The 15,513-nt window shown below is 32.1% G+C and overlaps 1 protein-coding gene and 2 long non-coding RNA genes across 4 annotated transcripts; all 3 read right to left on the bottom strand.

Moving 5' to 3' along the window:
• Positions 1-5,422: 5,422 nt before the first annotated feature.
• On the bottom strand, positions 5,423-8,188 carry LOC111885017 (uncharacterized). 2 transcript variants are annotated; one of them, XR_002847977.3, is made up of 3 exons: positions 7,652-8,088; positions 5,874-7,560; positions 5,423-5,772 (listed from the first exon to the last, which is right to left on the bottom strand). It is a non-coding gene; the product is annotated as an uncharacterized LOC111885017 (long non-coding RNA). The 2 variants fall into 2 exon arrangements; XR_008231099.1 differs by having other exon boundaries at positions 5,874-8,188.
• Positions 8,189-11,093: 2,905 nt separating this feature from the next.
• On the bottom strand, positions 11,094-11,816 carry LOC122197198 (uncharacterized). Its single transcript, XR_006189915.2, has 2 exons — positions 11,739-11,816; positions 11,094-11,657 (listed from the first exon to the last, which is right to left on the bottom strand). It is a non-coding gene; the product is annotated as an uncharacterized LOC122197198 (long non-coding RNA).
• Positions 11,817-14,086: 2,270 nt separating this feature from the next.
• LOC111885018 (delta(12) fatty acid desaturase DES8.11) lies at positions 14,087-15,385 on the bottom strand. The gene has a single exon (XM_023881314.3). The coding sequence runs from the start codon at positions 15,246-15,248 to the stop codon at positions 14,148-14,150; it is 1,101 nt and encodes a 366-aa protein (XP_023737082.2). The 5' UTR covers positions 15,249-15,385; the 3' UTR covers positions 14,087-14,147.
• Between the last annotated feature and the right edge of the window lie 128 nt (positions 15,386-15,513).

Here is a 15,513-nt window from a genome sequence, read left to right as displayed (position 1 = left end):
GATGTATTATTTTTTTATGCCAACAATTTTTATGCATGACCTATTTTATCTAGATGATTTTGATACCCCCAACAAGTTACTTGACAAAAACAAGTTCTATTGACAAGTCTTATAAAAAAGGTCAATAGAGTTTATAGTTATTTATTTATTTATATGGAACTATAAGAATTACTATTATAAAAAATGTAAAGTAATTTTTGTTATTGAATATTATTTTACTATTTTAATGATTTGATATTGTTGCTATTAGGGCTTAGAACATGAATAAACGACTTATTCTTTATGACTAAAGGGTATAATGTGCATAATTGGTATAATTTGTATAAATGGTATAAAGTGTAAAAATATTTTATTGCACTTCATCTGCCTTTGTTGTATCTACTATTGGTTTTTCTGTATTTAGGGTTAGCAAGAAATAGAACGCTCTTTTGTTGCTTACAATAGGCGGAGGTTGCATATGCAAAGCTTATCACATAGGAGAGTAGACAAAGTTGTAATAACTTTCATTTTTAGTTGGTAGTTCACGATTTAAAGTAGTATGCAACAAGGTATATGGCCAAGTTAAAAGGATAGTCTTGCCTTTTCCTCTTTAGTAATCAACATTCATTTTCAATTGGTAATTCAATATTCAAAGTGGGTTTTTTGGTAGTTGTTAAAAGAACTAATTGCATTATTATAAAAGAAACTTTCATGTATTCCCCTAACTTGATTTGATTTATTAGATATTGCAACATCACAAGAAAAATATTTCCTTTGTAGAAAATATAAATAATTTAATAACAATTTCATTGTAAAAAATTAGCTTATTGATGTATGTTATTATCCTTTACAAAAACAACAATGGTTGTTTTAAAGGGTAAAGGTGTAACATCTGGATCCCAGGTACATCATTTTGATTATTTATTTTTGAAGTTTATTGAGTGACTCGACGAGTTGGTGCTACAACTCGCCGAGTAGTGTTGCAAATGGTCATGTGGGTTTAATGATCTACTCAACGAGTCTGAAAGTCGACTCACCGAGTAGGTGTTGGAATGAGAAACCCTAAATCCCCTAGTTTGGGACCTATTTAAAGGCACTTATAGCCTCCTTTTGCAGCCACACTTCCCAGAGAGTAACCCCAATAATCTTTGAGCATATAGAGAAAGAGAGAGAGGTAACTTGAGCAATTTGGTGTGTCTTTGCAAGGAAGGAGAAGGTTTTCAAGCAAGGAGTAGAAGAAGGTTGATAAATCTGTTGATATTCGTCCAAGAGCTTCTGTTGGAGATATCAAGTTCGAACCTTTCTCTTTTGTTTGAGTAGATCTCTCATCTTGAAGATTAGGGCTCTTTTCTATGTATTTTAGGACTTTGAGGATTTGGGGTTCATGAGGAGGCTTGAACTCCAGATCTGGACCCTAGGAGATCCCTAGCATCTTAAGGTTCCTGCTTTATTCAGCCTTGGTGAAGTTCTTGAGAGAAAAACCTTATTTGGGGCATGTTCTTGGCATTTCTTGCCCAAAGTGCCATGCATGGATGTAAAGTCTGTGACTTTACATGGTAAATGAGCCCTGAGAGTATAGATCTGGAGTTTGGGAAAGTATCCTGGCTTGAAATCATATGAATGCAAGTCGAGTCTGAATGGACTCACGGAGTTGATGAGCCGATTCGGCGAGTATATTAGGGTTTGTCCCGAGGTACTGGATCATGCGATAGCTCGACGAGTTAGGGGTTAACTCGACGAGCTGGACCTTCCTGAGGTTACTAAGAAACAATGGGACTCGATGAGTCGCACGAGTGCACTCGGCGAGTCTGGTCAACTTGGACTATTGACTAGAGATTGACATCTGTTCACTTTTAGGTCTGGTCAAAATAGGTAATGGAGGTCAGGGAGGGGTAAAATGCTCTTTTACTCATTTCTAGGGCTAAGAGTGTAAGAGAGATCAATGAATGGTGTATGTGAGTGTGAGGAGAATATTAATTAGAGATATTACCCTTGTGATAGGCGGAGGCTAGATCGAGGATTCCGAGCATGATATTTTTACTAGCTAGCTTACGAGGTGAGTCTTCTCACTATACTTTACCTAGAATGGTAGTTATGTGTGACCGGAAGGTCTTATGTGCTTATTTGAGTTGTGCATTGTTTGCGTGATATATTATTATGTTATATTATGTGATGTTATGACCGGACCAGAGGGTCCAACGAGTCGTGGGACTGGAGGGTCCCAACCAGAGCGGACCGAAGGGTCCAACGAGCCATAGGACTGGAGGGTCCCAACCAGACCGGATCGGAGGGTCCAATGAGTCGTAGGACTGGAGGGTCCCACTGAGACACATAGACCGTAGGGTCTTACAGTGTTATAGCGTCGAATGGCTAATGTGATGTAGGTGGTATTTTGGGAAACTCACTAAGCATTCGTGCTTACCGTGTTATGTGTTATGTGTTTCAGGTACTTCCGAGGATCGTGGGAAGGCACCGGTTTGATTGTACACACACACCTGAGCCGGAGTTATATTTTTATGGATCCTGGATTGTGATAAATACTTTTTGAAAACTATGTTGATGATTGATATTTAGAGTTTTTGAGAAATGTGACACGTGTTTTATTGTAACTGAAAATGAAAATTTTGGTTTGAACATTTACGTTGTTACAAAAGGGCTCATAAAAGAGGTTGTGAACTGATAGCTGGAAATAGTTTTGCAAAACTAGGAACAATGTCTTTTATTGCCACTGCTGCAAATTCAACTACCTTTGAATCCTCCAAAGAAATTAAAGTTTTCATGCAGATTGCAAGAAGAAATGGTTTGGGATCTATGTTTATGTTTAACAAAGCACCTAATGGCCCATTAGATGATTTGACAATCATGAAGGTACTAAACACCAATAGAAATTAAAGTTGTCATCGAGTCTCCACCATACCAAAAAAAAACAACTTCAAATGGATTAATCAACCTTAACATCTTAAACTAATCAAACCAATTTCAAAATGCCATAATCTATCAATTTCAACAAATAGTATCATACTTTCAATCTTAAACTAAACAAACCAATATGAGAATATTTCACAAAAAAAAAAAAAAAAAAAAAAGCAAAGAGTTTGTCACATAGGATGCTGGGAATATGTAAGAACAATGTCATCAACATAGAGCAGGATATATGCTAGAAACCGACCACAACATTAAATAAAAAGTGAGCGAGTCACATTCACTCTATCGAAAACCAATGAAGTTCTGCCTGAGATCATATCAGTTAAGCTCAACAAGGGCAATTTGGTCATAATTACAACTAAGGAAGATTGATTGATCGACTACTAAGATATCATGGTGGTCATAATTACAGCTGTGAAAATTTATTATTCGTCAAGGGTTTGAATATTAAAAAATTGATCAAAGAGATGGTAAATATGGTGGTAAGTTAACAAAAAAATAGTTGATACAAGGATATCATGTATTTTATGCATTCTTTATTTAATTATGAATCGGAAGGAAAGAAAATAAGTGTTGAAAGAGAAGGGAAAAACAATTAGCGGTTCTTTTCTATTCCTAAAAGACGAATGTCACATTTTTAATACATTTCAAATATTTTATAATCAATACGAAAAAATGATAGTGTGTATTTTATTAAATTATATGTACTTCGTCTGAATTCCGTTAATTTTTTTGGACGATGAGACTCTTAATATCAAAAAAATATAAATTTTTACTTATTTTAAAACATTAAACATAAATTGTGAGTTCCATTTAGGAACAAGAAGTACAATAAATTATAATATTTCTTATACTCTTCTCAAATTTGATATTAAGATATTGATGATTTTTTTAGAAAATATCACTAAAATTCAATTACGTTGTTTTATTTTACTAAGGGTGACTAATTTGGTCATCATGTTTGTTTTAACTAACACAAAAACAAATTAATTATAAAATGACAAACATAACATGGCAAGACAAATATAACATAACATAACAATTACTTTATTTAATTAATATTTAATAATACGACAAAAAAACACGACAAATAAATGCTAAATCGTATCAATTTCATATCGGATTTCGAATACCAACATGACATTACACAACCCCGTATTTTTTACACTTGACCCGAACATGACAAGGAAAACGAATTTGAATTTCAGTTTCGTCTCAATTTCATTTCGGAGGGTATATTTTTCGTGTCATGTCATTAATTTTTACCCTTATATTTTACTATAAATAGATCTACATACTATCAAATAGTTTAGCTAAAAAAGTGACTATTAAAATTTTCTTTTAACCATATAAAAATATTATTTTTTATTATTGTTATTATTATTTTTTTTTACTATGGGTGTTGAAATTATTCGGCGTTTACCGAAAGGATTCTAATCGTCATCTCAAACTGGCCGATAACAATATGTATTTTCCTTATGTTTCTTATAATATAACATGTTTCTGAATGAAACTAATTACCTAAAAAACTATTCAACATCGTCACTTTGCACTGGTAACGACTAATATATATATATATATATATATATATATATATATATATATATATATATATATATATATATACTACAAAACCATAGAGTAAATAAATTTATAAAACAAAAAAGTTAATTTAAAAAAAAAAAAAAAAAAAAAAGAACTCTAATCAAGGCATTCCTCTTTGCAGAAAAATCTTTTCAATAACTGTTAAACAAACAAAACAATGATCCCTACTTTCTAATACATATTTGCAGAAGAATCTTTTCAATAACCCTTAAACAAACAAAACAATAATCCCTACTTTCTAATACATATGTACGGATTCACCAACGGGTTCACCAACCCATTTGAAGATTATGAAGCCACGAACCCGCTGAAACCAATGGTTAAGTTATCGTTTCCGGGCGGTACCGTCTTTACCTTTTTACACGATTCCATCCTGCCTAAGTAAACAAATGAAAATTTTGTTCATGTTCGTTTATTTAATAAATAAACGAAGTTTACCACCTTAAAATGATATCTTTGGTGCATTTAATTGGTGAATAGTTCGTCATACTTTGTTTATAGCTAGAAAGAAGTCAACTTTGGAGGCCACATGATGAATTTTTTAATGTGCCAACATCTTAACCAGCAAGCAACACCATGTAAACTTCTTCCATTGTAGATCGCCACATTTTGTATCTTCTCTAATTCTTTTATTTTATAAATTCTTGCATCCACCAACATTTAATCTTTTACTCCTTGGTTGTAACTTGTGTTAGATGCGTAACCATTTTGATTCATTTTAAAATGCATCTTCGCCCTTCTATGTTTACAACTGAATCTCAATCCTTAATAAAAATATTGAGAAACTAACTTTTTAATGTTATTCATATTATATGCTAAGATAATATAAAAAATCTGCTTTCTGAACCAAAGAAAAATAAATTATCTATTTTATGCTCATCTAAACTACAATAAGTCAAAGGTTAGAGAGAGATACACACAAAAGCTGAATTTTTTTATACAACTTAATCATATTCAATAAATATAATCAGCAGAAAATAAAAGCAATTTATTGTCCATGTTAGCAACTTTATATTGAGACACAAACAGATCTTTCGACAATATACATATATACTTATGTCATTAAAACTAATTCAATTTCTTAAAACCATATTATATGCAAAGTTTAGTAATTGACCAAGTTCTCTTCCTCCTTGCAGGGCTCTTTTCATTGCCTGCAACCTCTGCATGATTCCTTGTATTCATGGATAATTCAACTCCAAGGCTTTGAGGTTTCACAGCTCTTTCATTGAAATAGCCACCTGATTCCAATAGCAATTGAGTCTGCACATCAAGACAACAATCAGTATATTCATGGTGAATTTTCTCTTATATTAACTTGTAAAATAAAATAAAAATGGAAATTTGAAGATCTAGTAATATACCTTCACAATAACCTTGTCATTCCACCTCACTTGTGTTATGGCAGGGGATAAGGGGCCAATAGTAGCCTCCTCTATTACTCCTTTCTTTCAAATTTGGGCATCTACTAATTCCAAAAATCATAAGTGAAGCCAACAACATTATGGGCAGTTGTTAATGTTGAGATGTTGGAGGGATGTGAGGTGTTGGAGTCCCATTGAAAACAATTCCAGTTTCTAAAATCCATTTATGCAAAGAGTAGTAAGAGATGAAGGAAAATTTTGTAGTCCCCACTCTGAGATGGGCATCTTCAAACCTATTTTAAGGAAACACAACTTTGGAGGCCAGCGCCCAGGTGGAAAGGAAGCATCCATGTTTATACATGTTTGTTTCTCTAGATGAGAGTTTGTAGGTTTTTCAACTCATCAATCCCTAATGGAATGGAATCTTATCCAAAAATGGAGTATCCCCAATGTCAAAATGCCGCAACATTTTAAGGTTTGAAAAACTTTCGGGCTACTTAATTAGTCCGTGACAGCCAAAAACGATCAACGTTTGTGAATTATAAAGATTGCAAATATTTTCTGGTAAATGTGTGATACTAGTTCGAAATAAATTAAGATACTGCAACTGCTTCAAACTACCAATGAATTCAGGTACCTCGCTTATGCTAAGATGACTCAAATTTAGGACCCTTAGCAGCGGTAACTCATGAAGTAAGTTGGTGAGGATCTTATTTGATAAGTAAAATGTTTCCCAATTTTCTTTCACCTCAAATGATACTCCTAAAAATGTTCTTAAGCTTTTAGCTCTTTTGAATGCCTCGAACCTTTTGTAAACCATGTAATCCTCACAAACAAATGACATATGGAGGTACTTTTCCAAAGCTTCTTTCCTAATTTCCTTTTTTATCTCAATGCCTAACCTTGAAAAAAAATCTCCAGCAACAGATGTGGCCAAGTCATTTATGAGGTCATGCATCACAAACAACAATCTGTCATTAGACGCATGTAGAAAGAATGATCTTGATTGTTGTTGCAAAAACCCTTCTGCCATCCACAATAGGACCAACTCCTCCTTATCAAACTTATAGTCCTTGGGGAACACAGGGCAATATGCAAACAACTGCTTCAAAGATGCAGAAAGATCCCGGAAATTAGTCTAGGAACCGGAACAATCTCATCTCTCTTTCCTTCCATTCCTTCTCATACGTTTTTGTCCTCAATAACCTTCCAAGTGTTCTTAAAGCCAAAGACAAATAGCTTTCATTCCATACATCATCTAAAACCATTATAAAACATTTCTTCACGAGCTTCTCTTTAAGCATTTCTTCAAGTAGATTCAAATCTACAAATTCCTTGTTTTCCTCCGTCACCAATTGATCCATAACTTTGCTTACATTGAAAATCTTGATCTCATCAGAAACACAATCCAAATCCCTGAGTTTGAAGTGATCCTTCCCTCCCACTTCACCATACAAAAGTAGAGTGGTTTTACCAACTCCACCCACACCAACTATGAACACAACACTAAAATTTCGATTACATGATTCATCTTCACCCCCCAAAAGCTTTTGAAGCAATACCTTCTTATCACCTTCACGCCCAACAATACCACTTGCATCTACCAAACAGGCTTCATACCTGATAATTTTTCTCTTTTCATTTGTTACCATAGTTAAACCCAGATTACATTTTCGCTTACTATTTCCTGCAACCAGGAAGTAATATCATCTAAATTGGCATGGATCCTACTATTTTAGGGAGAAATTTGTGCAACAGATTGGGATAAGTCTTTTTACCTTGCTAGTTGTGGAGAACATTCAGCCATCACTTAACAGCTTCATCAGTTATTCCCTTCTGAGAAGTAGATCTGGATCGTATAATAGAGATATGGGTAGAATGGATGAAAAAAAAAAAAGAGAGAGATATAGATCAAATTGACGGAGAGAACGATTTCAATTATTGTGTAGAGGAGAGATTTGGAATTACACAAGAATTTGTCGCCCAAAAGATTTAAAGTTGCAATTTCACGAAAAATTAACAGAATCTAAGAAACACCGTCAATAACAAGATTCAAAGAAACGAAGAGATAATGCAAAATCTAAGAAACGCTCTCAATAACAGGATTGAATGAAGAACTACCGGATAGTATTATAGTGTGTAACATCTTTAACCCTAATTTCTATCCTCTATCTCATCTCAAAGATGAACGGTTAATATGCGTTCGAATCGAAGGAAATGAAATATCAAATATGTAATATTTTTCGTCACCACCGAATTTTCTATTTGTTTTGTAAATTTTTCTTAAATTAAAAAACTTAATTTATTAAACTCTTCTACCTATACGTACAAACTTATATTTATATTGAATTTCTACGATGGTATAAATTGCAAAAAGATAATTATACAAACCAAAAATACATTTTTTTTATAAAAACAATTAATAGATATCTTATTTTAGATAAGGTCTACTCGTCTAGAGTCAATTAGTCAAAAATTAGATAAGGGTGGATGGGCATGGTGTTACAGGCAAGAGTGTGTGGTGAGAACTGATTCGAGGTCTAGGTGAGGGTGTGAATTAGTCTCATAGCATTTAATGAATCATGATTAAAATAAAGAGTGATTTACCTTAAATTTTGTCTTCCACGTCATTTTTCTTTATTTTTTTTTCCTTATCAAAAATCATATCAAAAGTGTGTTGGGAAGTGTAGGTATTGAAGGAGAGTCGTCCCAAGTACATGAGCATTTAATAACAAAAGAAAAAAAAAAAGCATATAATTGAACCATTTTGAAAAAGTATCATTTTGGTGTTTGAAAAAAAAAACAAAAATGAGAAGTGTTTGGAAAAAAAAAAAAACCATTTTGAAAAACTGCCACTTTAGTGTCTGAAAAAAAAAAAAAAAAAAAAAAAAAAAAAAAAAAAAAAAAAAAAAAAATGATGAGTGTTTGGAAAAAAATATCATAGTTTGGTGAAAAACAGGTAGCTTAGCATGATTTTTTATAACAAAACTATACATAATAGTTATTATATATTAAAAGATGATGCAAGGTAGAAAATCTCATATATAAATAGAAAAATTATCCATGGTAATGGCTAGAAAAAGACTAAAAATTTAAATGAAATAAATGTTTAGGTGGTTTGTAAAAAAACAAAGAGTCTAGGAATAATTTCTATAACTTTGATGATTTTTGAATAACAAAGAAGAATGAAGGGACTATTTCTGCAATTTGGATTCAAAACTCAATAAAATACTGTAAAACGTTAGTTTTTAAAGGTATTAAAAAATAAATAAACAAAAGCCTCCAAAAGATTCGAACCTAGGCGTCTCTCGTTACTTGGCACATTACTAACCATCTGGTCTGAGCAAATGTTGCATACATTTTAAACACAATTCATATATATAAAGTAAAAGACAGTTATAATTTTGGAGTGCCAAACCGTAACAAGGCCCGAGGCCATCGCCCAGCTTGCCAGCCCTATTGGGCCGGCTCTGTATTGAAGCTTAAATTGTATGGATGCTTGATGATGTGGTAAAGTGTGTGTGTTTGTGTGTGTGTGTGTATATATATATATATATATATATATATATATATATATATATATATATATATATATATATATATATATATATATATATATATATATATATATATATAGGACAATTCACTTGATATTAATAAAAATTAGAGATTTTGAGATTCAACCTCAGCCACATATTTCCCATCTATCATTCTAATGTTCCAGCATATCAATAGCAACGGGGTATGACTAATCATAAATGATTATATAGCAAAAATGTATAATCATATAGGATTATACATGTTTATACTTATATGCTTAATCATAAATGATTATATATATATATATATATATATATATATATATATATATATGTTCACAGATTGAATAATCATAATTTATTATGACAGTTGGTGGCAGAAGAAGTGGTGATGACAAAGGTGGCGGTGATATAAGTAATGGAGGTGACAATGATAGGGTTGGTTGGCGTCAGATGTGGTGGTAGTGGTGGTGGCTGTGGCGGTTATGATGGAAGAGAAGAAATGAATGGACGGCGTTGTATAATCATTATGATTATACCAGGCCTGTTGAGCCGGTACGTCAGAGAGTTAGAGCGGCAGATGTGAAATACATAGCTGAGGTTGATCTCTCTCTCTCTCTCTCTCTCTCTCTCTCTTTATATATATATATATATATATATATATATATATATATATATATATAAAGTCATGACAGGTGTTTTATGACATGCGTTTTTATGAGTTTCATGACATGCTGTTTATGACACGCAAACTATTCTGTCAACGGTTTGTTTTGTATTCACTTTTTGTGTAAACTATTTATAAAACTCCATATAAACAGTTAATGATAAATATGTCTACTAGTAATATATGTTGTAAAAATAGCATAATATACTTGGGTTTTAAACCATCAAAATATTGATAACATAATTACGACTATTTTTATTAATAAAAGAAAAATATCAAACTTTGTAGTTGTGTTTAACACCTTTTTACCGGTTAGTAAATTTGTAACACACAATATTTTTATTTTCGGTTAACTTCAATCAATCATGATTTTTATGTAACAAAATGATAACAAAAACATGTTTCCTAGAGAATACCCAAGCCGATTTTGAGCCTCCTAAACCTCTCTCATATTCTTCCAACTTGCTACTTGGTGTTTGTGATCCATTTGAGGTGCAACAACTGAGGCACTAAGCTCTTGAAAGTCAAGATCTACAAGCTATAAGTGAAAGGTATTCTTCTAACTTAGATTTGTGTTATGATTTCCGAAAATTGTATGCTAGTTAGGGTTAATGCTTTAGATAACTTGATTTGCATGTATATAACTTGAGAAAAACATAGATCTGAAGCATTAGGGTTGCATGTACACCATTGAGATGTTGTGGTGCTCAAAACCCATCAGTTGAGTCATTGTTAGTGTCTCTAAAGTTCATCATTCTTCATCAACTTCCAAACCTCCCAAAAAGATCCAAAGAACTATAAAGCTTGTCTTTTCTTCATCTCTTCTTTGGTTGGTGTTTTAAATCTTTCTACAACTTACCAGATGATCCTTGGTAGGATTGAACTTGTTTTATGTTATTCAAATGATCGAGTCTTCTGTTGCTAAATATCATGTTTTTTCGAAACTAATTTTGAATAAAAACCCAACATTATGCAATATATGTAAGCAACTAACACAATCCTACACATTATACATTTTAGGCATCCAATTCCACTTTCCTTCAATCATAAAAACCACTTTCATACAACACATCTAAACACAAAATAAAAATAAATTATACCTAAAATCATGAACCTTAATCATAAAACATGATCAAAATCAGTTTCATACAAACAAATTATACCTAGAATCAGTTTCATACAACCAAAATGAAAAAAAGAGAGAAAAAAATAAAAAAATCAGGACTAGAATTACTTACCTCCGGTGAATGTACAGAATCGACGGTTGTCGATAATGGAGGTGATGGTTGGTCTAGAAAAAAAAACTCAAATCTTCCTACAAAATTCAACCCAAAAACCTCAAAAAACTTCAAAAAACCTCCCTAAAGCATTAGAAATCAACATAAACCCGAAGCAATAAACATATTACCGGTTAAAATAAGGTGGAATGTGTTGGAGTCACCGCTTCGCCGAGAGAGAATTAGGGGAGTTCGGCTACTGTGAATGGCAACGAGTACGGTAACTGAAGAAGATAAACCCTATACTGATGACATGTTTGTCGGTATAGGATAAATGACATGATGCCGTTTTAACCTTTTCCTGCTTAATTTAAAAAATCGAAAATAATTAATTTTTTCCGACGACTTGCTGTCAACACACAATTCACTCGGATCAACCTACCTCTGTACTAAGAACTTGTCGTTGGTATAGAGGTCAAAGAAATGACATCTTTCTAGTTTATCTGCGACATTAAAATCAAAAAAATAGAAATTATTTATATAAAATGTATACCCACAACAAGTCATCAGAATAGATTTTCAGAAAAACGGGAATTAGTTTTATTTTTGCGCCCTACCCACACAGACAATATGTCATTGGCTCAAAAACTGGTCAACTTGGCATTTGGTCAACCCTGTTCCGACGACATGTCTTTCGTATAGCCCGACTTTAATTTACGGACAACAGCTGTCGTCGGAATTGGTGTCATCGCAACAGCGGTGCATTCTTGTAGTGGTTATATGGTCTGTAAATGATGATGTTAGGGACCAAATTTTAGGTAGCCATTAAAAGGGATTTTTTTTTAATTTTAATATTTTTTATTATTTATTTATTTATTTATTGTCGTGATACCAACAAACCAGAAAAACACAAAAACAACAATCCTCCCGATGTGTTTTGATAATTCATTACCTTTGTAGGTGTTATATTCAGGTTGTGACTGGTATCATTAAAGGCATCCACAAATCATTTCCCATCTTTTTGTTTCGAAACCCCAAGCAATGCTTTTCATCCTATCTTTACATGTCTATGGTAGTTTTTTTTTTTTTTTTTTTTTCCTGTGAAAAGGAATCTAGCGAAAATCAAGGAACAAAAACATAGGTTTGGAACCTCTAGTCTATAAAAAAACAAAAAACAAAAAAAAGATATCCAGAAAAAAAAAAAAAAAAAAAAAAGGAATGAGGTCACATAAATTATCAAATCGTAATTTACCCACTCAGTCACTCACCCACGAGGGTACATAAAACAATTAATTCTAACGAAATAGTAATTGTTAATATCAATTAGGGATAATGTCATAAAAAGCCTTAAGTTTGGCAAAAAATGTCGGTTTTATCCTTCGGCAGATTTTTGGTTCGTTTATACCGCAAATTTGTCATTTTTTTGTTGGTTTTGCCCTTGTTACCTGCAATAGCAGGTTTCCAGGTTATTATGAATTATTTTTTTGCGAAAAAAACCCTTAAGTTTACAAATATTTTGCAAAAAAAACCCTTAAGATTATAAATTTTTTTTGAATATATTTCTTAATTATGAATTATTTTATATTTGTTTGATATAAACTTTTTATATTTAAATTTTAAAAAAAGTTACCTAGTTTTAACAAAATTTAAATATATTTCTTAATTAATACTTCAACTTTTCAAAACAAAATTAAAAAAACATTTGTTAGTTAATAATTAATCATGCTAAAATAGTTAATATGAATAATATGGTATCAAGTATTCAATTAATTTTTTTTAAAGATAAATAAAAATATTTTATATGTTTAAAAGGTTTGTAATTTAGAAATACTAACATATCATATTTTTTTATATGTTTAAATACATAATAATATTATCACTTTTTTTATAAAAATACCATAAACATTTTAAACATCAAAAATAAATATAAACATTTTAAACATATAAAATATAAATATATTTGTCTAGTTTGTTATATAAATATATTTATTTTTATAAAAAAAATATGATAGTTTATTATTTCTGAAATACAAATCTTTTAAACATATAAAATATTTTTATTTTTTTTTTTAAAAAATTAATTGAATATAACTAATGTTAATGTCATATTATTATTAGCTAACAGACGTTTTTTAATGTTGCTTTGAAAAGTTGAAGTATTAATTAATAAATATTTACATTTTGATAAAACTAGGTAACTGTTTTAAAATTTAAATATAAAAACTTTATATTGAACAAATATAAAAGTTACCGTACATAAAGCTTAAAATATGTTTCAGTAGAAAACTATTTAGTTTTATAAAATTTTGAATATATATTTATATTTTATATGTTTATAATCTTAAGGGTTTTTTTGCAAAATATTTGTAAACTTAAGGGTTTTTTCGCAAAAAATAAGTCAGAATAACCTGGAAACCTGCTATTGCAGGTAACAAGGGCAAAACCGACAAAAAAATGACAAGTTTGCGGTATAAACGAACCAAAAATCTACCGAAGGGTAAAACCGACATTTTCTGTCAAACTTAAGGTTTTTTATGACATTATCCCTATCAATTATCTAACTCATTTGGAGCAGTTTCCGATGATGAAACGCCGGTAAGGTACAAAGATTCAACATGCAAAAACGAGTAAATCGTACAACAGGGAGCAAGAGAACGTAGTTCAACATTTGATTTTATTCTATATATATATATATATATATATATATATATATATATATATATATATATATATATATATATATATATATATATATATATATATATATATATATATATATATATATATATATAGAGTAGAAAAAACTGATCTTTTGTTATTTTCTAGGCATTTTATAGTACAAAGATTCAAACTATTTGAAGTACCAGTAAACTCCTTTTTTCTCCGTGTTCTCATCTGGTTCAACATATATGCACTCCTTTGTATCTCGCCACATGGCCTTAAGCACTGGAGTGTCGTCGTACTTGTAGTAGTCACCTAACATAGGCTTCACAGCCTCTCGAGCCTCGATTGCATGATAATGTGGTATTGTTGGGAACAAATGGTGAATCACATGAGTTTGATTCGCGTTGTGGAAAACCCTATTCAAGATACCAAAATCGCGATCTATGGTGGATAAAGCACCTCTTAGCCAGTCCCATTCTGTTGAGTCATAGTGTGCGATGGATGGGTGTGTGTGATTTAGGTAAGTTAGGATAACAAAGAAAACACTCATCACAAACAAAGGAATTCCGTACAGAAAAAGTGTAGCTTTTACGCCTTGTTTCACATAGAAATGGTAGAACACATAGAGAACGGCCATGATTCCAACATCAGATACCAGAACCTGACGACGCTCACTGCTGTTAAAGATACCACTTTGTGGTAAGAAATGGTTTGCAAACCCTTCGTAATCACGACCATAAACGTTAAAGATTAAGTACAAAGGCAAGCCCATGGTGGTGCGTAGGATAAGAGTGAACACGTTGCCTGGTCCGTTGTTCAAAAACTCGGTGAAGAACGTATCAGACTTGCGTTTTGGAATGTACACCTCGTCGTACTCGATTGAATTCGTGTGTGCATGGTGGCTCCGGTGACTGTACTTGAACGAGAAGTATGGCGTTAGGCAGACAGAATGGATGAAGAAACCAACCGCGTCATCTATCCATTGGTACTCGCTAAAGGCATGATGGCCACATTCATGTCCAAGAACCCAAAACCCAGTGAGAATACTACCTTGAGCGAACCAGTATAGTGGCCAGGCAACGTAGGAGAGGGGTTGAGGGAGCAACGGTATGTAATTTGCTGCAAGATGGTAGAAGACATAGATGATGATGAGATCCCGAAAGAAGGAGGCAAAGGAGTGAATAAGAGAACGTTTGAAACAGTGTGGTGGGATGGTTTTTTTAAGGTCACCGATCCCAAATGGAGATTTGGAAATAGGAACACGATCGAGTACATGTTTCCCTGTCATTTGGCCGACAGCTCTAATGGTGGAAGCTTTGAATAAGATGCAAGTATAGAAGATAGTTATGCTTTATAGGTGTGGAAGTTGGAACGTACTACTATTTACACTTGATTTTTGTTTCTGTTGACCCTCGAGAGAGCTCCAACGCTCACTAAAAAACATTATAAATCGGTGAGGTTTTAAAATTAAATTTTGGATTATTGCCAAAAAAAGCCCTTATATTTAGGGACAATACATTGAACTCTATAGAGTTCAATAGATTGCCACATCA

Source organism: Lactuca sativa, chromosome 3 (genome assembly GCF_002870075.4).
Source record: "Lactuca sativa cultivar Salinas chromosome 3, Lsat_Salinas_v11, whole genome shotgun sequence".
In the NCBI taxonomy this organism is placed as follows: domain Eukaryota; kingdom Viridiplantae; phylum Streptophyta; class Magnoliopsida; order Asterales; family Asteraceae; genus Lactuca; species Lactuca sativa.
This window is presented reverse-complemented; position numbering and strand designations above follow the sequence as displayed.

Coding starts and splice junctions, on each gene's coding strand:
- LOC111885018 (XM_023881314.3), bottom strand. CDS start 15,248: ATGACAGGGAAACATGTACTCGATCGTGTTCCTATTTCCAAATCTCCA.